Source organism: Rhipicephalus sanguineus, chromosome 1 (assembly GCF_013339695.2).
Source record: "Rhipicephalus sanguineus isolate Rsan-2018 chromosome 1, BIME_Rsan_1.4, whole genome shotgun sequence".
Classification (NCBI taxonomy): domain Eukaryota; kingdom Metazoa; phylum Arthropoda; class Arachnida; order Ixodida; family Ixodidae; genus Rhipicephalus; species Rhipicephalus sanguineus.
Window position 1 is genome coordinate 206,437,585 of NC_051176.1, and position 26,460 is coordinate 206,464,044.

Consider the following 26,460-nt stretch of genomic DNA (forward strand, 5'->3'; position numbering starts at 1 on the left):
GGAGCAGAGACGAATTGTTGGGAATGTGCGAGTGGCCTGCAGCAAGGTCAGCGCACTAGGCCGTTGTGACATTGACCCTGAGAAGTTGTCAACGTGCATGACACTGACGCCAAATAGCTAGAGAACAGTAACGACAGCAAGTCCCGTTATGTTAATGCTTTCATGCCAACAAAACCAGTGTGGCCGACTGGCGCGATCCGCTGCTGAGCAATAACTTCGCACTGAAGATGCGATTAACGTGCAACAGCTTCACTTGCATGCATACTTATTCGTGGTCATGCGTACTCTAAATGTGTTTCCGAAGTGAAAATGCACTATTTTCCAGCCCTTGCCATTCGTCCACATGGAGTTTGAACAGGTGAAGATCGCATTCAGCGATCGAAATCAGTTGTGCTATAGGCTTAGCGCAGCTGACAATTGATCGAGTTCATACACTAATGGCGAAGTAATTGTCCCTAAGTTGGGCATGGCAATACCAACTTGAAGAGAACAACAATACGGTGGCACACAAGGCATGAGAAGCGGCAGTACGTGGGGTAAAATTTTGGGGGGAAGAATCAAGCTGTACGTCAGAATATTTACAATGGCTGCCGTGAGCATAGCAGAAGAATCGGTCTGAACAAGGCCTTCCTTTATACTAGAGGCACACGTTCACTTTGTTTTGCATCATTTGTTCCACAGAAAGCACGGCATGTATGCAGGGGATCACGAAATCTGAAAAAAAAAAAGTGGTGGTGGTGGTGGGGGGACTGCCCTTTTTGGCATGTTGAATGCCTTGATCTATGCTACATGAAAGTGATTTGGCTGCAGCCACACTGTGCCCAGAAAATAACTTAATCAGTGCACACGGTGAGAAAGGAGCTCAAAATTCAAAATTGGGCAAAAGCCTGAATTCCTGGAGGTGTTTCTCATCTTTGTCACCACCGATCACCATTATCTTGGCAATGTTGAAAAGCTGATAGTTTTGCCTTTCCATTGCCACCCTCCTTGCATGCACTGGCTGCACTGGAAAGTGGTAATATATATGTAAAAACAGCAGTGATAATGGCAGGCCTAATGAAATTCACTATGTATGCAGACCTCCGATTGTCTGTTGCTACGGCAATTGTGCACTGATGCTACTGGTGGAGTGCTTGCCTGTAGGCCTGAGAAAACCTTCGCTGATGCGCAACTACATGACCGTAAATTGCGGCAGACCAATGCTCGTTTTGATAAGTTGTAAACGGGAATCGTGTACGAAGAGCCAAACGCAACCTTTATCTAAACATATGCGGCAGCAAAGAGGAAGCGCTTATTGTGAGGATCAGAAGGGGCAGTGATAGCACCAGACCATAAAATGTCGAACGCGTCATGCAATCCCGTACTGCGTTGGCAATTTAGCATTAGCAAAGCAAAGCCCTGTGTCGTTGAGTCATGTACTACGCGCGACAACGCAAAGGTTGCGTGAGGGAGAGCACTATGAGTCTGTGCTCATTGCAGCTAATGCCACTGGTGTGGGACAGTACTGTGCTCAAGTGCATGAATACTCAATAGCCCTTAACGGCAGATGTGTAACTTGCATACTGCATTCATGGCAAAACAGTACAAAGCAAGGTGCCTCTGCGCAGTGTTTTGTGCAGTGGCTGCCTCGCTGAATGATAAAGATGTGGCATCATAATGGACATAACCGCTGTCACCGTGACTGTAAGTTCGGGGTGCGATCATTTTGTGGGAAGGAAAAAAAAAAGAAATTCATGTGAGTGAATACGGTAGTTCTGAGGCACAAAAATGTTCAAAGAATAAGAGAAAATGGACAGTCTCTGCCCATATTTTCATGAAGAATGGCATCGAGCTCTGTTACGTGTATAAAAACATCCACCACAGAACACGTAGCTTGTCTTTGCATATCGTAATTACATTTTATTGTTTTTATGGCACCTTCCTGGTGGCCATATTCATACTGTTCATGAATTATATTTTGCTAAACATGATTAACTACACAGGTCTTTGTGGAGAATCAAGACAATGCAGCTTTTTAAAAGAAATTAAGCCTTTTACAAAGTTTAGAAACGTAAATGCACAATCTGCTAGGAAGTAGTATTTGTGCTGAAAAACAGTGGTACATCTACATAACTTGAAGTAGACGTTTTAACAAGATTTTCAACATCCTCTTGCCACAAATGTTTCTTCAGCATTTTATAATATACCAAGATGTCTAGTATTGTTCAAGACAATTCGTGGGGACAGGACAATCAGTACAACTTGTCTATGCTTATTTGGCAGTTGCACTGCAAGCAGAATGCCTGCTAAGGGGAATATTTTGATGGTACTTGCTAACACTTGCAATTAAGTGTCGGGAAGGACTGGTGTCTCATTGACTTTTGGCAACATGGTCATTGATTGGCCTTCAGCCGCTACACCTGGTTAACTGTCATGTCAGTGAGGGATTTGTGGTGTGACATGGCCACCGCATCCCATTTCCATGATGTAACTGGCCTCCTACTTCGAATCTGTAGTCATTCATTTTTAAGTGGTAAAATTAAATTATTATTATTTGTTATGTTCTTAAGGAATTGAGGCTTGATACCATAATTACAAATACGATACCTAATGAAGCATAAAAATAAAAAGACAAGATTTTCATGTCAGCACTCCTATAAAACATCTACATTTGTCTCAGCTCGAGGAAATCTTAATTGTCAGAAGTAGCCTCCATTCCCAGCTGTCCATATACATATTTCAAAGATTTCTGCAGAAAGCTGAATGCATTGGTTAATTGCTAAGTATCTTAATTGACCAAAAACAGATCTTTGCTCTAAATTGTTCTGACAGTGAGTTTACTCTGTGTAGTAAACAATATTTCAATTGCCTCGGTGCTAACTAACAAAATTACTTTTTGAAATGACTATTGACAGTGAAGAAAGAAACCCAGTTTTGCTGATTTGAGTTTTCTGTGGTGCTCATTACATAATGCAGCAAAGCCTGAGCTGATCCACCGTGCAGATTTGAGGCTCTCCGACATTGCACGAGAGTTGGGGTCAGACTGGCCAGCCTTGGCAGCACAACTAGATGTGCCAGAGCAAGATGTGGCATCCATTCGCACAGAATGCCCCAGTGACCTGGCTCAGCAAGCACTGTTAATGCTCCGACTGTGGATGAAGAGGGCTGGTGGCCGGGCCACAGGTCAGCCTATGCTGCTTGTTTTTCAGTGACAAGGCTTTGTGAGCAAATACATGCCAGGTGGGACTGATGGGACAGGCTTTTTACTTATTCATGTCATAATTTTTGTTCATTTACCAACAGCTTGAACTTCAAGTGGTTGGCAATGGCTATTCAAACTGTATCACTTAAAAGCATATTTTAGCTCTTTAGTTACTCCATGGGGTCTGTTTGCAGTTATGAACAAAAATTGGCACGCTACTTAAAAGTGAAATGGGGTACATTTAAGGCTAGCTCAAACAGCCATTGTGCTATTCCACTGTTCTTGAATGCATGTGGTACAATGGTACAATGTCAATGTATAGCCCTTGCCTGAGGTACATTTTTCAAACATTCCAGAAAACAACTTAGTGTTACATAAACATTGCCACTTAGTGCGTGTCATTTACAAGCATACCATTTGTGTATACCTCGGTATAACGCGCAATTAGTAGATCAGTTTTATGACATACACTATGTTAATCGTTGCAGAATAATCCCTTCTTTTTCAACACCCATCGTGCCAAATCTGATTAAATTTGTTATTGTTACATTTAAAAGGAAAAGTGAAGTAATAGTAGTAGGAAAGCAGGTGATTTTTATTTAGGCCGTGTTTTTTAATAAGAATTTAAATAGATTGGAATAGTGTGAGCGCTGACTTTGTCGGTCATCATCTTCACTTGTGCATACACATTATCGTGATCATCATCATTGTGTTGGATCGCCGGTGTTCGGTTTTTGGTTCACACGCCTTTGCTGTAAATACAACAATCGTTCCGTCGTACCTGACGTCGTCTCACAAGTGGTGGAGGTGCAGGGTATCGATCCCCGTACCTCTCGCCTTCGCGGTGAGGACGTAGAAGAATGGCTGGACAACTACGACAGAACCAGTGCTTGTAATTATTGGGACGAGGCACATAAGCTGCGCTATGTTCCCTTTTACCTCAAGGAGGTCGCGAAGACGTGGTACCATAACCACGAAAGCGACTTTCCCGATTGGTCAGCATTCACGGTGCAGCTGCGTCAGATCTTCGGCACGTCTGCAGGACGCTCTGAGGTAGCGAAACAGAAGCTCGCTACTCGCATCCAGGGACCCGACGAATCGTACACGTCGTATATTGAAGACGTTCTGGCTCTCTGCCGCCGTGCCCAGAGTGACATGCCCGAGTCCGATCGCATTCGTCATGTACTGAAAGGCATCAACTCTATCGCCTTCAATGCTCTTGTCATCCAGAACCCAACTTCGGTTCAGGATATCATTACTACGTGCCAACGCCTGGACGCACTCCACTCAATGCGCCTTCCACACGCCTCCTGTGACTCTCGCCTTACTGGAGAACATGAACTGCGCGCCCTCATCCGCACCATCGTGAGAGAGGAACTTCACGGCATTGTTCCTGGCAGCCCAGCTACTTCATCCGTCCGCTCTCCTCCTTCTAATCTGCGGGACATCATCAAGGATGAACTGGCGTTAGTGACGAGCGTCGCACGTGGCCCGTCTCCTGCGGCTTTTCATGCCCCTTCATATGCCGAAGTCCTATCACGGCCTCCGGTACCAACTCCACCTGCGCCTGCGGACGTCGTATACGACCACTTGGCCGCGATGGCAGCCAAGGCACCAGCACAACAGCACTCCGCTCCTTGGTGCCCTGCACGCCCCATCTGTTTCTACTGTGGCATACGAGGCCATATCTCCCGCTTTTGCCGCCGCCGCCAGCAAGATGAACGACGAGGATATTCTTCCTACGAGAGAGATTTTACTCCGAGGTCCGATTCCTACGTTTTGGGACCCTACGTTCCCTCGTCACAACGCTCGCCTTCTCCTCCTCTGTCCCACGGCGACCCTCGTCCTTCCCGCTCACCCCGCCGTCGTTCACCGTCGCCCTTCCGCCGTACTTCTTCGCCCTTACGTTCTGCCCCGACACCTCTCGACAGCCACTCGGAAAACTAGAAGCTGCAGTTTTTGGAGGGGAAACTGCTCGTCGTCTAAACGCAATAATTCCTCCTGCGCGCCCTGCAAATTTACTGACTGTATGTGTGGAAGGTATTTTGGTGGACGCCCTTGTAGACACTGGAACCGCTATCTTGGTCATTCATCGCAAATTATGCCGTCGCCTACGAAAAGTGCAAACTCCGTATGTTGGTCCGGTGTTATGTGGCGCCAATGACAATCCCATTTACCCTATTGGACAGTGCACTGTTCGTGTTCTGATCGACGGAATTCGCCATCATATTCAGCTTGCTGTACTTTCTTCGTGTGCTCACCAGATTATATTAGGCTGGGACTTCCTGTCAGCTGCTTCCGCTGTAATTTCGTGTGGCCCGCCCGTTATTCACATTATGGACACCGAGCATTCTAGTGCTTACGATTTCTCATCGCCTCACCTTGTCGCAGCTGCGGATTTTGTACTGCCTCCAGCCCAAGAACGTATTCTCACAATCAAGTCAAGAGATACTATAGACGGTGACGCAGTGGTTGTCCCTGATCAGCGGTGTATTTTTCGAGGAATCGCATTCGCCTGTTGTCTAGTGCGGTTTTCACGTGGTCATGCCAGTCTCACCGCCTACAACACGACATCAGAGACGCAACTCCTGTCTGAGGGGTCCACTGTTGCCAGCCTTATCGACACAGCACCGGTATGTGTCGTCACTGTATCGCCTTCCTCGTCAATCGCAAAGTGTACGCCCACGGGAGGTTCATCTAATGCTCTCAAGGCCACTTTGAGTACCGACCTGACTCCAACCCAAACCCATGACTTATTGGCCATTTTAACGAAACACCAAGCTTGTTTTGACGTTTGTTCGGATGGCTTGGGTCAAACTACGGCGGCCTCTCATCGTATCGACACAGATGGGTCTCGTATCATTCGCCGTCGCCCTTACCGTGTCTCGTCTTCAGAACGCAAGGTTATCGAGGAACAAGTCATGCTCGCACGCAACGTTATCAGACCTTCAGCAAGCCCTTGGTCTTCTCCTGTTGTCCTAGTTAAGAAAAAGGACGGGTCCGTACGATTTTGCGTTGATTACAGGGCACTAAACAAAATTACCCGGAAGGATGTATATCCTATGCCTCGGATTGACGATGCCCTTGACACCTTACAGGGCGCTGAATACTTTTCAAGCCTCGACTTGCGATCTGGCTACTGGCAGATCCCGATGCACGAGTCTGATAAAGAGAAGACCGCATTTGCTACTCCTGATGGCCTCTTCGAATTTAATGTGATGCCTTTTGGGCTCTGCAATGCCCCAGCCACATTTGAGCGAATGATCGACACGGTACTGCGGGGCTTAAAATGGAAGACCTGTCTTTGTTACCTGGACGACATCGTCATCTTTTCGTCCAGCTTCTCACAACACCTAGAACGTCTAGACGAGGTACTAACGTGTCTAGCCAAAGCCGGTCTCCAGCTAAATACCAAGAAGTGTCGGTTTGCGAGCCGCAGCATCAAAGTGTTGGGTCACGTCGTCAGCAAGCTTGGTATTGAACCTGATCCTGACAAGGTGGCCGCTGTCTTGCACTTTCCTAAACCCACTACGCTAAAGGACCTTCGCAGCTTCCTCGGCTTAGCGTCGTACTTCCGCCGGTTTGTCCGTGATTTCGCCACTATCGCAGCACCTCTTCACAAACTTCTGACCACAAGTGCATCCTTCGTTTGGACGGATGACTGTGAAGCTGCTTTCCAGACCCTCAAGCGATGCCTCACGTCCGGGCCAGTTCTTCGCCATTTCGATCCCACAGCACCTGCTATCTTACACACTGACGCAAGTGGGCATGGAATCGGCGCTGTCCTGCTGCAGCTTGACCAGACTTCGCAAGAGCAAGTAGTGGCTTACGCGAGTCGCACTCTCTCTCCAGCTGAACGGAATTACACCATCACTGAAAAAGAATGTCTGGCCATCGTGTGGTCTGTGCAAAAGTTCCGCCCTTATTTGTACGGCCGCCGTTTTACGATCGTGACAGACCATCATGCGCTCTGTTGGTTGTCCTCTCTGAAGAACTTGTCAGGACGCCTCGGCCGTTGGGTGCTCCGACTCCAGGAGTATGACTACATTGTCACATACAGGTCGGGTAAGAAACACCAAGATGCCGACGCTTTGTCGCGTTGTCCGCTGTCGCAAAATAACCATGAAGCACCTACCTCCTGTGTGGCACCTCTCAGCGAAGCGACCACGCCGATGACCAGCCTTAGTCCGATCAAGTCCACTGTGCCGGCTGACTTGCTTCAGTCCGCAGACATCGCCGCGCTCCAACGTGCAGACACATACTGCCGTACAATCATCGATCGGCTCCCTGGCTCATCCCGTGCTCCCAACAGCCGCTTACGACGACAGCTCGCGCGTTTCAAACTTCACGATGGAGCGCTCCTTTGGTACATTTACCATCCTCTCGGTAACCGATGGGTCCCAGTCATCCCTTGCTCACTTCGACTCCAAGTTTTAGAAGCCTTTCACGACGACCCGACGGTTGGCCACTTAGGTTTTCACAAAACCTACGATCGCATCAAGGCTCGCTGCTTCTGGCCTGGCCTTTCCACTAGTGTTTTCAAGTACGTCGAGTCCTGTTCGTCATGCCAGCACCGAAAACGTTCGACATCTCTTCCCGCCGGCCCTTTACAACCTCTACCGTGCCCGTCCGCTCCCTTCGAGTTCGTGGGCATAGATTTATACGGACCTCTTCCGCTTACACCCGCCGGTCATCGCTGGATCGTTACTGCCGTAGATCACTTAACTCGCTACGCTGAGACGGCAGCTCTTCCTTCTGGTGCTGCCTCCAAAGTCGCCGACTTTGTCCTGCGTGCCATTATCTTACGCCACGGCGCCCCTCGAGTTCTCCTTAGTGACCGTGGCAAGACGTTTCTTTCTCATGTCCTCGCTGAAGTCCTACAGGCCTCTGACACCATCCATAAGACCACCTCGGCATATCACCCGCAGACAAATGGTCTCATCGAGCGTTTTCACCGAACTTTGTCCGACATGATCTCTATGTATGTTCAGCCCGATCACAAGAACTGGGACACAATACTGCCTTTCGTCACGTTTGCCTACAATACGGCCATACAGCGCACTACAAGCTACAGCCCGTTTTTCCTCGTGTATGGCCGTGCACCGTCTTTTGTTCTGGACACCACCTTCTTCTCCGCGCCCTCTGTCCCATCAGCGTCCCTTCCAGAAGAGTTCGCTGCCCACGTCGCCCGCTGCCGTGAAATTGCCCGTGCCAACACCTCTGCCATTCAGGCCAAGAGGAAAGTTCGCTGTGATTAGACACGTAGAGTTGTGTCTTTCCACCCAGTCGACGAAGTGCTCCTCTGGACACCTGTTCGCACACCGGGGCTCTGTGAAAAATTCGTTCACAGATACCTGGGCCCTTACACCGTGCTTGAACGAACGTCTGCGGTGAATTACCGCGTCGCTCCTGTTAGTTCGGCTTCGGACCGCCGTCGTCGCGGTACCGAGATCACCCATGTGTCTCGCCTGAAGCCCTATATCCGGCGTTCGTACCCTTACTAAAGGGACGTCTTGCTGACCGCTTTCGTGAAGGGGGAAAATAGTGTGAGCGCCGACTGTGTCGGTCATCATCTTCACTTGTGCATACACATCATCGTGATCATCATCATTGTGTTGGATCGCCGGTGTTCGGTTTTTGGTTCGCGCGCCTTTGCTGTAAATACAACAATCGTTCCGCCGTACCTGACGTTGTCTCACAATATTTAAAAAAAAATTAACTAGGATAAAGTTGACAACCTTATAACTCAGCAATGAAAAACAATGTCACAACTCGTTTAACTGCACATAATAACCCATCTAAAGTGAGCAATATTGATGTATTGTTATACTGCTTTGAAATATACCGCTAATTGTTGGGTGGGACTTTTGTAAAACCCTCGTATACATTCTACCGAGTTTGTATAAACTGTTACTTTGTACATAACATTTGGTGCTTCTATTTTTTTCGTTACCAATTTCCAACCATTCTTATGAAAAATTACAGGTTTTAAATTGGAATCATTCCTCCTACAGGCACTAGAACGTACTGTTCTTTGCCAAATGCAGCAAATGTCATTCATATCAGTCTAGGGGCTGGCTTAATGAATGAATGAATGAATGAATGAATGAACTTTATTAAAATCCCGGGTGAGGCGGGGTGAAGAGGGGTAACCCCTGTGCTGTCCCACTCTCCATTGATGATGATGGCGTCAGGAGGTGACGGCTTGAAGCCCTTGGACCTGGGCAGCATCTTTGGCTTGCCGGACGGCCCAAAGTTGGTTGGTCAGCTTGTCACTGGTGAGTGCCGCCTCCCAACGGCAGCGACGCCGACGCAGCTGATCCGCAGTAGTGACCACAGCCGCGTCGGCGGTCGGCCCCTGCCGTCTCACGGTGGTAGCAGTTTGTCCCTGCCTGACATGCGTCTCAAAGTGAGCGGCGGCAGCGACATTAGCTCTCCCGGCACATTCCCAAAGCATGTGCCGCCGTGTGGCTCTTTCCCCGCACGCTTTACACGCGTCCGTCGGGTGTCGTCGGAGACGGCCTCCCAAAGTTAAGGCTTCCTCCTAAAGTAGAAATCTAACGCTCATATAGAAGCAGCTGAAAAGAAGCCTGGATAGACACCGTTTCTAAAAATGAATTTTTGTACATAATTTATAAAATTATTAAGTTAGAGTGGGTAATAACCTATGCTGTTCATGATATTATGGTGTAACAATTTCCTCAAGGAACACTAAGCACAGCCTTGTGATGATGCTTTCAGGAACAGGATACAGTATAATTGAGTTCTCTGTGCCAGCAGGCAAGGCTATTCAAATTAACAGTTGTGCGTTCTGGGTGTTTTCTCTGACTTGTCTTTTCTGTCTTCTTTCTCTGTTTCCATTGGGTAGCATAGCCAGCCAAGAAAAACCTTGGTTTATGTACCCTCTGTTTTCTTAACATCTGTACTTTCTAAAACACTTGGATATATATGTCACTAATGTGAATTGGGCGTTAGCTGAAGTTGTGTGTCAGAGTTGTATCAGCAGATTTTGGATGATTGAGATTGAAGTGCATTGGCTTTTAATTTTATAATTAATGGCAGCCCGGCACAGTATAATTTCATTAAACGGCACCTGAAGGGACCAGGAAAATATGATTCATTTAGCAGGAGTTTTGTTTACAGAGAAACATGTATAGGAGTGCAGTAGTCAAGCACAAAACCAATCGAATTAGAAGCATTAAGTTTTAAGCAGCAATTCTGTTTCAGTGATTTCTGTTTGCCGAGATTCTACTGTATATTAAAAAGTAGAAGTTCATTATTGCGAGCTGGTAGCTTGGATCAGTCACTCTGAGAAAATGCATTATTGTGTCCTTGGGAAATTGCAGGAAACAACCTGGAGAAAGGACTGCGGATGATCAACCGTGAAGATATTGTCAACAAATGCATGTTCAATGTAGAGCTTGTGACTGATGATGTTGAAAAAGCTGTTGCCAAAGTTCACCTTGACCAGTCCGGTATGTTGATCAAAAGAAAATTAGTTTTATTATTATTAGTAGTTGTACTTCTTTTTTTTTGCTTTATGTTAGTTTCCTACATGAATGCTTCTTTTTCTAAGGGTTCGACACTTTCCGTGAGGAACTGGGGACTCCCAAAGACACATCACTGAAGAGGGATGCTTCCTTGGACGTCTCTTACGACGAGCAAGACCTCATGAAGGTCAGTTGTACGCAGATGTACTTATACGTGGATACCAATGATGACTTTTGCATGTAAGAACATGAGGGATGGGCGAATATTCGGGCGTTATGAATATTTGAACAAATATTACAGTATTCGAATTCGTTTCGATACGAATTTAGATTATTCGAAATTTCAAAGTATTCAAAATGAACGAATATATGTATACATTTGACCGCACATAATCCCCTGTAAAGGTGGTTTCACTGCAGTGTCTGGTTGCTGTGCTGTGAAGCGACCCATCCAGGGGAAGTCTGCACTGCCGCAAAGCCACACTTCAAGGTTAAATGTACATATTTTTTAAAGTTTAAAAGCGTGTTATATGGGCTTATATGCGCTAAGTATAGTAATTTTTAAATTGTAACGTATTACACCACTTATAGCTTGCACCCTACTGCTATTCAAATCTTGATACTATTCAAGGCTGCTTCCACTTCATTTCAAACCAAAAAAGTGACATTCACTCATACCTAGTTCCAATACTTAAAAATACCATGCAAGGGTCATGACAAAAATGCTCATTTTTCTTAATAATATGCGGTAAATACTATTCGAACTATTTGATTCGAAATTACTCGACCAAATCACTATTTACTTCGAATTCGCTTCGAACCTCAAATTTACTATTCGCCCATCCGTAAAGAACATGAAAGGAAAGTTCATTTCGTCAGCAATATCCGGTGAAGTATCTATGCGTATGACTGAGACAATTACTGCGGCTGTTGTAAAGGGGTGAAACAAGCAAGCAGGCAAACACACAAGTTTTTAAAAACTCTGGAGTTGACCCTAATCCTTGACTTCAGTGTTTGGTAGTTGCACTCGTATGTCAGTGTTCGTGTGGCCTGGTGTATACCTTGGGTTAACTGTGTTTCACGCGCTGCTGAAGCAGACCTCAGAGGCCACCTAGAAAGAAGCGCATGGTTGAGATCTGCTCTGCCAGGTGCCGCAATGATCCCTGCTGCTCACAAGAAACGCTCTCTTCTTTCAATGAACTCATTCAACTAATTTTCATTAATTATCCTGACTATTAATTGGACCTTATCTTAAGTAAACTTATGCTCTGATATCACATTGCCACAAGCATGAGATAGATTGCACACAATATGTGTCCAGTAGTATAACCCTTAACTTGAAGCAGAACCATCAATTTGGTAGCAGTTTTATTTTTTAAAGCACATTTTCTGAATTTTTGAAAACCAGAAGTGCTCAACCAACAGTGCTTGGAAGAGAAACAAGAGTGTCACTTGTTGCTTGCGCAATTAAAAACACATACCAGCTGTAATCACAGCTGGACATTCGCAGTTCCAAGACAAGCTCAGTCTGTTGCCAAGTCACAACATCGGCTACCTTGAAACAAGATGGCACTGTGGGCGCAGGCATAGAAAAGGAACACAGAAATTATGCAGATGCATTACACATGTCGTAACGTATTTGAAGTTTTGCTGTTAATTAAATGCTGTGCATCTAATGCAAAGGCCTACGAATTTGTTCACTTTCATGCTATGCAACATGTAACCTCCTGCAATATTTGTTTATCGTCGCAAGGCTCATTTTTTCAAACCAGTGGTACCATATTGTCTGAATTTTGTTATGGTGTGAAATGTTCAAATTACTTGTTTGGCATAACACTATTCATGGGAGCTGGCAACAGTATAATCACCACTTTTTCCCTCTTCGGAAGCTTACTGTTGTCTAAAGTGTCATCACTGTCTTCTTTGCTTGAAGAAGCACAAAGTCAACATCCTGGTCACCTTCGTTGTCATCATCAGATGTATTGCAGTCTATTGCATTGAAGCGCAGGACGGATGATGCCAAGCTTTTTTGAAAGTATGCGAAAAATCTCACGAGAAGAAAGTGAACTTGGCCTACATGGAACACTTGCTGCCAACTTGTGTGAAAAAGAATTCAGATATGTAAATTCGCCGAAAGCAAAACCACCAATGCCATCTATGTACTACATGAAAAAATGCCCTTAGACAGCCTTAGCTCCTCAAATACCATTAAAAAAGTGACGAAATACTCATGACAAGATCAGCTTGTCATAAGCTAAAAAATGTCAATCGCTTGTGACAAGCTGAGGTAAAGAAAACCCTTAAAGGAGTCATGAACCACTTTTCCAAGTAATGATCTAATGACCTCAGTATCGGAGTTTACAACCTCCCAAATTGATTGCCGCAAAAATTTCTCGAATCCGTCAAGAATTAGCGGAGTTACGGGGGTTTGGCGCACGCTCTCAGCGCTTTCTCTCTTTTCTCGTGCCGATGAGTGCACTGGAAGCTAGACAGGGAGGGACGGCACGGGGGAGAGAAGTTACGTCAGTGCGCGTCATGAAACGTGATCGCTCTCCCGCTGTGATTTGCGTGCGCGAGTGCAGCTACCGTGTACTGAGGAGTGCGGTGCCGGCAAGTGGCGGCACCCCGTGGCAAGAAGCGCATCTGATCCGAACGCCGCTCTCGATTTACGTCGGCTATCGGCCAATGAGGATGCTATGTCTTTTGTGACGCGTCGATGCAGATCGCGACGTCAACCGGCAGACGCCCCGCCCACCGACGAGAGTGAGAACCGGCCTCTGTTTGAAAAGAGGGCTCCTGAGAAAACACCAACTTCGCGTTCCGCTTGTAGCCTTTACGCGGCGCGCATGACTGCAATATTTGGCTGAGCAGTTCATAGCCGTGTCAGTTTTCCACAGGATGTGTTTTTTCAACAAGCCCAAGGGGTGCTTCATGACCCCTTTAAGGGGTTCTGCACCACAGAGGTCGCAACATTAATTAATGTCATGCAATTTTTATATTTATTATTATACTGTTTACAAGTTGTGTTGATATCCGAAACCCAAATGCGCAGTATAAGACATCGAAATAGTGGTGTCACAGAGATGACGGTGGTGCGTAATTTGTGTTGAGGGAACAGTGGTAATAGGAGGTGTATACAAAGAGGAGTATGACGTATAGTATGTAACTAGTACAGTGAACACCATTCACAATTTTCCTCATATTCACTTGTACATATCATGTCTTTGTTTTTATGTTGTCTTTGTTTTATACCACAGTTAGTCGGCAAAAAAGACTGTGTTAAAAAGGTGTGCAAAAGCAGCACTGTGTCTCACACCTTGCGCTTTTTATAAACGTGTGTCATGTGCTTTGCCCTTTAAAGATGCAATCAACTGCTAGCCAGTTCTCCACAATAACTGACTGCCAGCATGCACCTCACAGGGCGGCATGTCTTGTAGCTAAAGTTTTGATGTAATTTTCTGTCTGGTTGTGTAAATTATCATAAATAGCATCTCTGATAATATCTCTAATAAAAAAAGAAAAAGACTTGAGGTTTACTAAACCCAATGCTTCAGGACCAACATGACTGCTTGCTCAGTGATTGAATAATGGATAAAATTCAATAACACGGTGGAGGAGGGTTTGTAATACATTAAATCCACTGTTTCCTTCCTTCTTTGTTTGTTTCAATTACTACTGACACCTTGCAGTGTTTTTTTTTTCTAAGTTATGTTTTTTTTCTTTCTAGAGGATTGTGTTTGAGCCTTGTGTTACTCAGTGCATTATTATCAGAGGCCGGATTTTTAGGCATTAAAAAAGGGCATTTTAGGCACTAGAAATAGCCAGGCAAAACAGTGTTTTAGGCCTCCAACATTGTATATATAGGCACAATAAATTTTTAAATAAATGCAAATAATTTCAAACAAAGATGTGCGCGACCTCTATCTACAGCAGGAAAAAAATGTTCTTGTTTAAGATGGCACAAAGGTGCCAACAGTTGAACATAGCTGTGCAATTGTTGTTTGTCTCGCGCTGTTTGCAGAACATGGTCTCTCCGTTTATTCTGTAGCATGGTGAGCCTAGTGTTTACCGTTGAATCAACACACTCCTGGGTGTCTTTCTTTTAGGCATGGCTTAGAAGGGCAGAGCAGGAGCAGATAGCCAGATCGCTAAAAGACTAGAAGGGAGGGATTCCTCCTATTAGCTAGGTCGAATTGCATAGAGCCAATTTTTCCCCTGGCGAACACCTTATAAAGTAGATTGCAAACAAGACGAAAACAGCGTGCACATCACATTTTTTGTTTCTTTTTTGGTCTTCACTCTCCTTCTCCCTGATGGCTCTCTGCAGTTTCACATTTGTCAACCGCTCGCGCCATGCCAGCGCAGCGGCGTATGCTTGTGGGCACATCCTATTTCACTTCTGCTAGCAGTTGTTTCTGGGAGTTGGTTGAACTAGAGGACTAGGTTGAACCCCATAGAGTCCTGAACAGTCAACATTGCATGTTAACATGAATAACGGTCTCCAACTGCACCCGGAAGCGAAACCGGAGGCTAAATAGTGTTCATATAGGTGCCAATTTTGAAAATAGGCATTTACAGGCAGTTATAGGCATTTAGGCACAAACATCAAAATAGGCATTTATAGGCACTATACACTATAAAAGCCCTTCTTAACCTTTAATTCAAGCTCATATATCAAAGTGGCGCTATAGAAGCGCATGGAACTAAATAGGCCTTTGCCTAAAATTCGGTTAATTATTATCCTTCTGTTCTCCTTCCCCACTATGTGTGTGGAAGTATTCAAAAGGTACCTTTAGTGGTACCTTTTGAATACTCAGTGTTGTGGAGTCCAGGTCTCCTCAAGCTATCCTAAACAGCTTTCTTCCTGGTCACCTGCAGGTCTGCCTTTGTTGCTGTTTGCTGAAAGTAAATAAATAAATAAATAAATAACATGTGTGGTCTGTGTTTATGAAAGAATTTATTATGATGACTATAGTGGCCTACTTCAGTTACAGAATACATTCTAAAAATATCAGTGCAAAACTAGCATGAGAATGAAGGACAAGAGACAAGACAAGCACTGACTTGGCACAAACAAATTTATTGTTAGGAAAGAATATGTATGCGTTTGCTCAGGAAAGAAAAGAAACATTGAACAATTACAGTTGCCCAATGTGCATGCTCCACCCTATACTCTTGAAGGTATGCACAGAGGGCATCTGTGCATGCTTCAGGCTTTACAAGAACCTTCAGGCTATTCATAACCCTGGTAATATAATACACTGGAAAAATTTTTTTGTGAGGTAGCACTCTTCCTTATTGAAAGTGTTTTCTAACTTGCTGTCCTTTCTACATTCTAGACTTGCTGTTCTAGTGTGGTATATATTATAGCTACCACTGTCCTTGCGTTCAGTGTTGTCTTTGAGTGAATGAATGAATGAATGAACATAGTATAAGGGGATTCTGTAGTGTGGGTTCATTGAGCCTTTTGTAGTATTGCTCTGGGCAAGGTAACGGGCGGCCTCATGAGGGATCATGTTTCTCACACTCTGTGCAAGGAGGCCGAGTCGGCGGAGGAGACGAGTAGCGAGACTGGATCGGTCCATGAGAAGCACACAGGTTCTGAGGCTAAGGGTAAGTGGGCTTTTCATTGTGGATTGTAGTCGCTTCATCTTAAAGTGCCTGAATATTTTCACACTCTTTGTACCGTCAAATGATTTTAAGAAGCATATTAATATATTGATAAAAAGGAATTCTTAAAGGGACAATAAAGTAAATTTCACTTTAATGACATTTTGGGGATGAAATGTAAAAGCACCTTTGTAACCTCTCTGCAATACCTATTTTTCTTTTTACAAAATGTATGAAAAGAGAAAACACATGGGAATGCCACATGGACTATCAACGTAACATGGTACAGAAGGCATTGTCACTGCTTAATATCTCGTATTTCTCATTTGTTATGTGAAGTCTCTTATGGCAATATTTAGCACATCTTTTTTTCTTCTTGTGGAAATTTATTAAAATAATTTTACCGTGCTATTGCTCAATATTCAATTTATTTTTGTGCTTCATGTTTTGTTTTACTGTCAACAAATACGCTTTACTCTGTGCTCGTCCTTCCATAAATATAATGCCACCTCTTTGTCTGAATTTCTAATCTGTTGCATGTTCCCTTTATGTAAAGTACAGTTGGCTTCTGTAATTGTCCGCAGTGGTGCAGGCAAACTTGAAACACTGTGTGTGATCTCTCCGAAAATATGAAAGGGAAAAATTGTCATCCAGAAGCAGAGAGTTGCAAATCCAGCAAAACTACATATCACACTTAACTCTTATGAGCATAATATATGGCTCATGGCACTTGACGAAGCTCATTTGCAATGACATAAGAGTGTGAAATACTGGTAGCCGGAGGAAGGCAAATAAGCAGCTATGCTGGCAAGATGGGATGCAGGGCTCTTAAGATGCCACTGGATATTTGAGAAAGTAACAAAACGTGTTTCAGGGAGCAAGAAATAATGCCCCTTTTGAGCATATTCTTCAAGGAATTTGCTTCTAGCATGACCGATATGTAATAGAACTGATATAATGACTACGAGTACTAATGTCTCAGTTATAAAGTCATATGTGGAATTGTCTTTAATGTCCCTTTAAGAATTAATCCTTCTTTTGTCTGAAATAATGGAAAATGAAATTTGACCATCATAATTTTCGGTTAAAGGTGGTTTGTTGTATTCAACGTTTGCTGAAAAAGTAGTAATATGATCCTGTAATGAGGTATTTTAATATGTCTTTTTTCAGTTAATACAGATGACACTGCACATACTGAACAGTAACTATAAAATTTATGTATAAGTGTTAAAAAGATGGTCATGGCTGTGTGCTGTTATATAGCTAGACATCCATCCTACAGTTCATGAAAATATTGTTAGTGTGCTTAGAGTAAAAGCTGTGATTTGGTTAATATTAACTCATTCGTTAGCATTTTTCAGTATGTGATAAACGCTATGTCATCTTGAGGTGCCTCCTTGACTAATTTTGTGTGGCAGCTGGTATATTTTTGTATAATGGAATAGATATCACGCAGCCTTAAAGGTTATATTTCCTTGTTTCTAGTCGCACATCTTTTTCTATGTAAGGATAGACGTTAAGTCGTAATTAGCTAACACTGAATTGTCACAGCACTTACATCATGCACATGTTTTTGAGCTGCTCACAAGCCATTGCTATGCTTGCTTGTTACTTTTTTCCACCACAAGCATATGTTTTGCAACAGTTGTGCTGGGGTTTCGGCCCTGCTTTCAATGTGCTCGCTCTAGCTACTGACACGCTGCACCGTTTCTAACACTGTTTGCCGTGCATATTGCAAGCCAGTCTTATGTGCTCAAATTAAAACCTATATGTTGTTTTGTTTAATTATTTTGCTTGGTTCTGCTCAAAATGTGTATTTCAATGATTGTTTTGCAGATGTATTTTTTTTTGTGTGGCAATGTGAAGAATATGTGCCATACTGCAAGGCCTTCATTAGGATATCTTGCAATTTGACTATTAGCGTCTTTTAGCTGATATCACATCATTCTAAAATAAGTGGTTTCACGCGAGCTGAAATACTAATTTATCATGCAAGAGCTACAATACTTGAGTGTTTTTTAAAAAACAATTACAAGGCGTGTTTTCTTTTTTCTTAGAAGGATCTGATGGCATAGCTTAACTCTGGTAATATGAAACAATGTTCCTGTTCTTTTTTTTTTGCATTTTTAATAATCCAGACTATTTTTATGTTGTGATATTTCTGCAGTGTGTAAGTAACTGCTGTTTTTTTAGTTTTCTTTTCACAGCTCCAAAGCTAGCAGAAGTGCTCTTGCTTGGTATATAGTCATTAAACTATAACACTGATATTTGACACGAGACTGCACTCTCATGGGCAATGTATAGTCTTGGAAATGTTGGACTACCAGGTTCCAATGTGCCTTTTTTTGTGAAGGTCTTGCTGCTTGTGTAACTATTGATCTGCACAGTGCAATGTTAAATGTTAACTGCTATTGCTGCATTACCAGTGTGTGCATAGTACTTCAGCACAAGGTGTGAAATATCATGTGCAATTCTCGAGAAATAAGATTTTGTTGGAAGGAAATAGAGCACTTAGCTAGATTATGATATTAGGTATTTGTCTACATGACAGCCTCTGCTGTTTATAAAGTAATATATAAAAAAATCCTGTCATTTTCTGGAAAACAATAGTCATACCAGCTGATTTGATGAGCAGCAAATTCAGCTGCTTCTGTTTTGGTCATTTGTGTACTGCTGTGATAATTTCACTCTTGTGCCAGTACTGTGCAGCCTTGCAGCTGCCAATTTTATTTCTAGTGGCTGCTTTTTTTCTTAACTTGCTAACATTGTTGGGAACCCATGGCGTGTTGTAGTGGCTGCTGATGCTGCTGCTTGCAGCTTGGTTGCAGCAGGTGCCATGCTTGTACATGCAGATTTTGTGTGCGGACTGAAGCAGGCTCATTCTTGGAGTGGTTTACAGTGTTCTGTGCTAACTCTGTTAAAGACATTGTTTTGAGATCCTTGATATAATGTGCATGGAAACTTGATATGCGCTCGAGTCCTCATAACGACTCCAGTTGTAATGATAACTGGTGATAACACTGCACATTGTCTACAGCCCACATAAATATATCTGTAAAAATGCTCTGTATTGTTGAAAATGTACGCTTTGGAAATATTGCACTGTAGTAAGCAAAAATATTCATGAAGGTATTCAAACACAAATTACGTGCCTTTTTGAATAATTGTGCAGGCATTTATTTTTCAGTGAACCAATTGCTTTTTGTGAAGAATTTCGTGACCATGAACATAGTTGTGTGAGTGTCATTTTGCGCAGTAAGTGAGAGGCAGGGAATGGCAGATCAGCACAATACTTACTTATACTGCTTATCTCATCAATGGCCTCACCAAAAGGAAGGCATGCACCAGTTGTGTGACATATCGTGGAACTAATTTAGACAGCTTTATGAGCATGTTATTGCTTGCACAATAACCTTTGTGTGTACTTAGCAATACCATGAAGGCAAGGATGATTTCTAGAACTAATTTATGCTCTTCATGAATACCTCCTACTTATTTTCCTCGTTTCAGCTTTTTTATGATCTTTAAACATGAAATACTTACCTTGAAATAATTGATAGTATGAAGCATGAGTACTGCTAACTGGCTATCTACAAAGTATTTGTGATACTCGTTTGTTATATTCTTTGGGAAACTACCTTTCTTTTCACAGCTTTTTTGTTCCAGGCATCATCGTAAATGCACTACTTGTCATTTATATTTACTTTTGTGTGCATCGTTTTTATTTGTCATTTCTTTTTGCAGCTATATGTCTTTGTTGTAATAGTAAGGCTTCAATATTTTCTATAAAAAAATTATGTATGGGCTCAACTCTTACGAAGGACGATTGAGATGTTACTTAAACAATGTATGGGCTAAAATCTACATTTTGGTTAGAATTATTTGGATGCTACATTAGTGCAGAGAGACAGACTGTTTTGAAGACGCACACACAGAAATATATGCTTATGGCTCGCTGGGAGCCAAACAAAGGGGGCGTACAGTCTGTCATGTCCATTAAGTGTTCGTTGCGTGGGCAAGATACATGAACGCTGTTATTGTAGTTTACCAGCCAGCTCTTTCCCATACTATATTCTTCTAATCCTGCAGTGTTTATTTCATAACCCATATAGCCTAAACAATAACTTGAATGAAGATGAGTTATAGAGGCTATATTTTAAGAGCACTTGACAGTGGAATGGAATGTTTTCAAGTCTGCTAGTGTGTCACCTGACCTCGCCCCCCTGTAGTGGACTGACAGTTGCCCCTCTTCTGACTACATTGAGAAGCCGGGCCGTAAGTGAGCCTGTGAAATTTTTTTCAAAAAGGTCCACCGCTTGCTTGGCTACTATACACGCATGCTGCTATTTTTTCACATTGCAAGCTGTGCTTTGGAGCAGTCTTTGTTGATATTTGGTTTGTTTTTTTACACTTACACAATTTTCAGGACACATATGGCAATGTCCAGTGCTAAAGTTGAGTTTGATATTGCAATAGTATTGCATGCAAAGAGGCAAACAGCTTGTGTTTTATGTATTCATGTGTACCCGTTAGCATAGGATAGGAGATTATGCTTTACTAAGATGTGATACTGCTATACTTACACAGTATTTAGGCAAGAGATTCAGAGGTTAAATTCAACTATTGCACTCTGTTGCATTACTGATTTGACAGTAATATCATATCTGGGTGATTTAGTGGCTAGTGGCTGCGATTATGCTGTGTCAAACGGCATTGTCTCGCATGACTGAACAGTACAGAAAACTATGAGACATGAGTAATATACATAGCACCAGCTGCATTTCATCATGGAGCAACAAAAAAGATGTGATGTGTAAGGTTCTTAGATTTCTGACTTTTGGTGAAACGAATGGAGGCATTTTAATGAAGCCTGTCACAGCATAAGTCATGCTTATGGTTGCTGCCATGTAAAGCTTTGCAAGCAAAAATTTTGCAGGAGGACTTGTTGCTGGGCTAGTTAGTGCTTCCTAAGGGCCTTATTGTAGTGCAGGGGAATAACTACACATAGTATTGACCATGTACTTGTTTATATTTTGGGTGGTTGCCTCCTTGCACTACAATATGTCTTTCAATTATTCTACTATGATAATTTTATCTCTAATTGTAAAAGCATGTCTTGTAATGAAACTTGCCTTTATATTATATTTTCTGCATGCACTTAGTATAAATAGGACATAGTCTTCTTTTTTGACAGAGGTGAAGATCCTTGGATTCATAAGAGTCAATAATTAAATGTGTCTAAATGTGCAAAAAATATTAGAAATATATCAGGATGTCTGACTTTTGTAGTTTGCCTTGTAACTTATTGCTTGAATATAGTGGATGTGAAATTTTGTACTTTTAGATGCATTTAATGGCACATTGCTATTGCTTCAATTAAGCCAATCAGCTTGTGGCTGGGGATGACTTTTTAAAATGTCTATGGGGACAGGAACCAGCAAGGCCGTTCCAGGAGTCAGGAAAGGATCTCCAATATCAGCGGCAATTGGTCGCATTGTGCGAGGAAGTTCAAAGGAGAAGGCAGCTCCCCGGATGGCTGTCGAAGAGACTTTCGAAGAAGAACCTGTCTTGAAGACTGATTCTGCAGAGGTCACTCAACAGGCAGCTGTTGAGACAGGCCCGACAGCTCCTCCTCGAGACCCAAAGAAGAAAAGCAAGAGGGAGAAGAGCCCCAAAGCCCAAGGGCCTGACTACAGCCTGCCTAGGATCAGGGACAGTATCACACCTGAAAGGGACTTCACCAGTACCACTGATGCCATGACTGTCTCAAGCATCAGAGAGGCTGTAGATGCCTCCAAAGAGCCAGCTGCTGATGGCAAGCTGAAAAAAGAAAAGAAGAAAGATAAGAAAGAAAAGAGCCCAAGTCCTCCAGGCCCTGATTACACTTTGCCCAGATTGAGGGATACGTACACCCCGTCCGACAGTGCAACTGCAGCAGGTTATGCTGGAAGTACATTGCCTGAGGAAGATGTGACACCTAAGAAAGATATTGCAAAAACATCCTCTTTCAAAAGAAGGAGCAAAGAGCGTTCCTTGTCTCCTGACCTAACCAGAACTGGGGAAAATGGGTCACTTGGAGCAGATTTTTCAATAGAGGAACAGGAGAAGCGAGTACAAAAAAGTCCTGAAGGTAACCTTGTAGAGAAAGTGGAGAAAATTGTAAAAGAAACTCCTGGAAAAATTGTTGAAATAGTCCATATTAAGCGACAAAGAAGCAGTAAAAGTCCAGAGGGGACAGGCAGCTCTGGAGATAAAGATAAAAAGAGGCTTCCTAGTTTTGAAGTTGAGATTCCTGACACAAGTGATGCTGAAAAGCATAAAGAACAAAAAGAAGCAAGTCCACTAAAGCAGAGAAAGAAAGACCTAAAAGAAGTTACAGAGCCTGTTGACAAAGATGTTGAGCTTTCTGTCTCCGACGGCAAATCACAGGATACTGGTTTCCTTTCAAAAATGGCTAAGCTCCCTAAAAAAATGTTTCCACGTAGTGGTAAAGCTAGTGCTTCAGATGAAGAGCCATCATCAATTTCCGAAAGCAGTCCTATTGCTAAAAAGAAGTCTGGAAAGCTTCCAAAGTCTGCCACTTTGCCAAAAGCCAGTGAAAAGCCGTCAAAGAAGCCCTTACATGAAATAAAAAGTGTGGATGTAGAAGTAGGCACATCTAAATTTACTTCAAAAGGGTCAAAAGATGCACTAGCAAAGGACGGGGAAGACTTAGAAACAAGCACGGGTGACATAGTTAAAGAATCAGATGGTAGATTCTTTGCGAGAATGGCCAAAATTCCAAAGAAAATGTTTCCACGCAGTTCAAAGACTAGTTCATCAGAAGATGAACCTTCTTCAGCGAGTGAAAGTCTTCCTTCCTCAAAACAAAAAGCCAAAAAGGAGCCAAAATTGGATGCTACATTGAAGAAAAAAGAAAAAGGCATTAAGATCAAACAGGACGATACTCAAACACTGCCGGCTTCCATTGATGTAGATATTAGCAGCCGTACGTCATTGCCCTCCGGGGTGGATATTGGTATTAAAAAGGTAGGCAAACCAGAATTACCAGATATTGAAATAAAGAAAAAGAGTAAAGGTATTAAAACATCGTTTCCTTCTGGTGTAGAAGTGGCTGGTTCTGTTGAAGAGCCCATGATAGATATTGACATTAGCGGAATCAAGTCACAGCCAAAAGAATTGGAGGTTACTGTTGATGGAAAGCATCCAGATATCCATTCAGATGTTGAGCTTTCACTCACTTCAAAGGAAACCACTCTTGAATGGCCAGATAAAGCAGAAGGCACTATTGAAACAAGTACCCCTGAGCATGGCAAACCAACAAAGAGTGGTTTCATGACAAAAATGGCTAAATTTCCTAAAAAAATGTTTCCTCATGGTTTCAAAGGTGATGTTTCAGTGGAAGAGCCATCAATATCAGCTGAAAGTATCCATGTTTCTGTTCCTGAAACACAGCTTACACTAGACACAGATAAAGAGGTAATGGTATCTGACACACTGCCAAAAGAACTTGCGGCCAGTGTACCTGAAGGTGTAGAGGGGAGCATTGAGCTGAGTGCTCAAGACCCATCTATGTCATCCGAGAAAGGCTTCATCTCTAAGGTGACTAGGCTACCAAGAAAGATTTTCTCACATGATTCCAAGGATGGTGTTTCAGTAGAAGGACCATCAGTTGCTATGAAAGGCATTGACATTGAGTTCTCGCAGCCAGAACTACAGATAGAAACAAGAGGTAAAGGCTTTGAAGTGCCTGAAACAATAGTCGATATCACATTGCCCACAAAGAAAGGGACACCAAATCTACCTGACAGACCCGAAGGACATATTGATGCAAGCTTGGACACGCTGGGCAAATCGGCTGAATATGACGTCATGTCTAAAATGACAACAATGCCAAAGAAGTTGCTTCCTGAGGATGCAAAAGTTCAAGCACCTCAGGGCTTGTCAGCACAACCCCTGGATGTTCATGGTAGTATTCCAAAGGCAGGAAGTAATCTGGATATAAAGGCGAACATTCCAGATGAGCCTCAAGCAGATTTTGATACTCTGCCTGGAAAAGGAGTTTCTGTGGAGATACCAGAGAGTATTGGAGGCAGGGTGGAGATATCACATCCTGGTGTCCCTAAGCCATCAGATGGAGGCTTTATGGCAAAGATGGCTAAATTACCCAAGAAAATTTTTCCTCATGGTTCTAAAGGAAGTGTTTCAATTGAAGCACCAGAAGCAATCAGTGGAGCTCAGATAAAGGCTCCTGAAGCTCAGCTTAAAGTGGATGTAAAAGGTCCTGAAAGACCAGAATTAGAAGCTGAAATTGGACTTCCCGATAAAGAAGTGGCTATGGACTTTCCTGAAGGTACAGAAGCAAAAGTTGCAATGTCGACTCCAGAAATTGGCAAAATATCTGACGATAGCTTCGTGTCGAAGATGGGCAAGATTCCAAAGAAAATATTTCCTCATGGCTCAAAGGCAAGTGCTTCTGTTGAAGGCGCAGCAGAAGGCATTGATGTTCAGGTGAAAATGCCTGAAGCTCACCTAAAGATGGATGTGAAAAGTCCTGAAAAGCCTGAAGTAGAGGGTGATATAGAACTGCCTGATTTGAAAGTGGCTGCAGACATACCAGAAGGCATTGAAGGCAAACTTCAGTTGTCGACTCCTGAAATGGGGAAATCATCAGAAAGAGGTTTTATGTCGAAGATGGCCAAGTTTCCAAAGAAAATGTTTCCTCATGGCTCAAAGGGCAGTGTTTCTGTTGAGGGGACACCAGAAATTGGCGATATTCAAGCAAAGGCGCCTGAGGTTCACCTAAAGTTGGATGTGAAAGGTGGTGAAAAACCTGTAGTGGAAAGTGATGTTAGTTTGTCTGATAGAAAAGTGGTTGACTTGCCGGAAGGCATGGAAGGAAAAGTTGAAATGCCAGTCCCAGAACTTGCCAAACCTTCAGATAAAGGATTTATGTCAAAGATGGCCAAGCTTCCTAAGAAGATGTTTCCCCATGGCTCAAAAGGAAGTGTTTCTATTGAAGGGGCACCAGAAGGCATTGGTGATGTTCAGGTAAAGATGCCTGAAGCTCATATTAAGATGGACGTGAAAGGTCCTGAAAAGCCTGAACTAGAAGGTGATATTACACTGCCGTCTAAGAAAGTAGATGTTCACCTACCAGAAGGCATAGAAGGAAAGGTTGAGATTTCAACACCAGAAGTTGGTAAATCATCAGATGGTGGCTTTATGTCAAAGATGGCAAGATTTCCTAAGAAAATGTTTCCCCATGGCTCTAAGGGCAGTGTTTCTGTTGAAGATGCGCCTGAAGTTGATGTTCAGATGAGGATGCCTGAAACTCACCTCAAGATGGATGTAAAAGGTCCCGAAAGACCTGAAGTGGAGGGTGGCATTGTAATGACAGGTAAAACTGTGGCTGTTGGTTCACCAGAACCACTTGAAGGAAAAGTGGAGGTATCCACCCCTGAAATTGGCAGACCATCAGATGGTGGATTTATGTCGAAAATGGCCAAGCTTCCTAAGAAAATGTTTCCCCATGGCTCAAAAGGAACTGTTTCTGTAGAAGGGACGTCAGAAAGTCTTGGTGAAATTCATGTGAGGATGCCTGAGGCTCATTTTAAGGCAGATGCAGAAGCTCCTGAAAAACCAGAACTAGAAAGTGAGATTGCACTGCCCGATAACAAGGTGACTGTTGGCTTGCCAGATGGCATGGAAGGAAAAGTCGAACTGTCTGCTCCAGAAATTGGCAAGGCACCAGATGGTAGCTTTATGTCAAAGATGGCCAAGCTCCCCAAGAAAATGCTACCTCATGGTTCTAAAGGAAGTGTTTCAATTGAAGCACCAGAAGCAATCAGTGGAGCTCAGATAAAGATTCCTGAAGCTCAGCTTAACGTGGAAGTGAAAGGGCCTGAAAGACCAGAGTTAGAAGCTGAAATTGGACTTCCTGATAGAGAACTGGCTGTTGACTTTCCAGAAGGTGTTGATGGAAAAGTTGAGGCGTCCACTCCTGAAATTGGCAGACCATCAGATGGAGGATTTATGTCAAAGATGGCCAAGTTCCCCAAGAAAATATTTCCTCATGGTCCAAAGGGAAGTGTTTCTATTGAAGGAGCAGCTGACAGTGTTGGTGACATTCAGGTAAAGATGCCTGAACCTCACCTTAAGATAGATATGAAAGGTCCT

General features: G+C 43.3%; 1 protein-coding gene across 34 annotated transcripts in view; it reads left to right on the plus strand.

The window, feature by feature from the left end:
• LOC119406177 (ankyrin-2) overlaps positions 1 to 26,460 on the plus strand; it is a 345,579-nt gene that overhangs the window by 211,902 nt on the left and 107,217 nt on the right. For 33 of the 34 annotated variants that reach the window (XM_049418902.1, XM_049418869.1, XM_049418918.1 and 30 more), the window contains 5 exons: positions 2,956 to 3,162; positions 10,528 to 10,656; positions 10,758 to 10,858; positions 16,209 to 16,284; positions 21,713 to 24,751. In XM_049418902.1, the coding sequence (XP_049274859.1) occupies positions 2,956 to 3,162; positions 10,528 to 10,656; positions 10,758 to 10,858; positions 16,209 to 16,284; positions 21,713 to 24,751 (3,552 nt within the window). The remainder of the gene's footprint in view (positions 1 to 2,955; positions 3,163 to 10,527; positions 10,657 to 10,757; positions 10,859 to 16,208; positions 16,285 to 21,712; positions 24,752 to 26,460) is intronic. The other variant, XM_049418855.1, reaches the window with a different exon arrangement.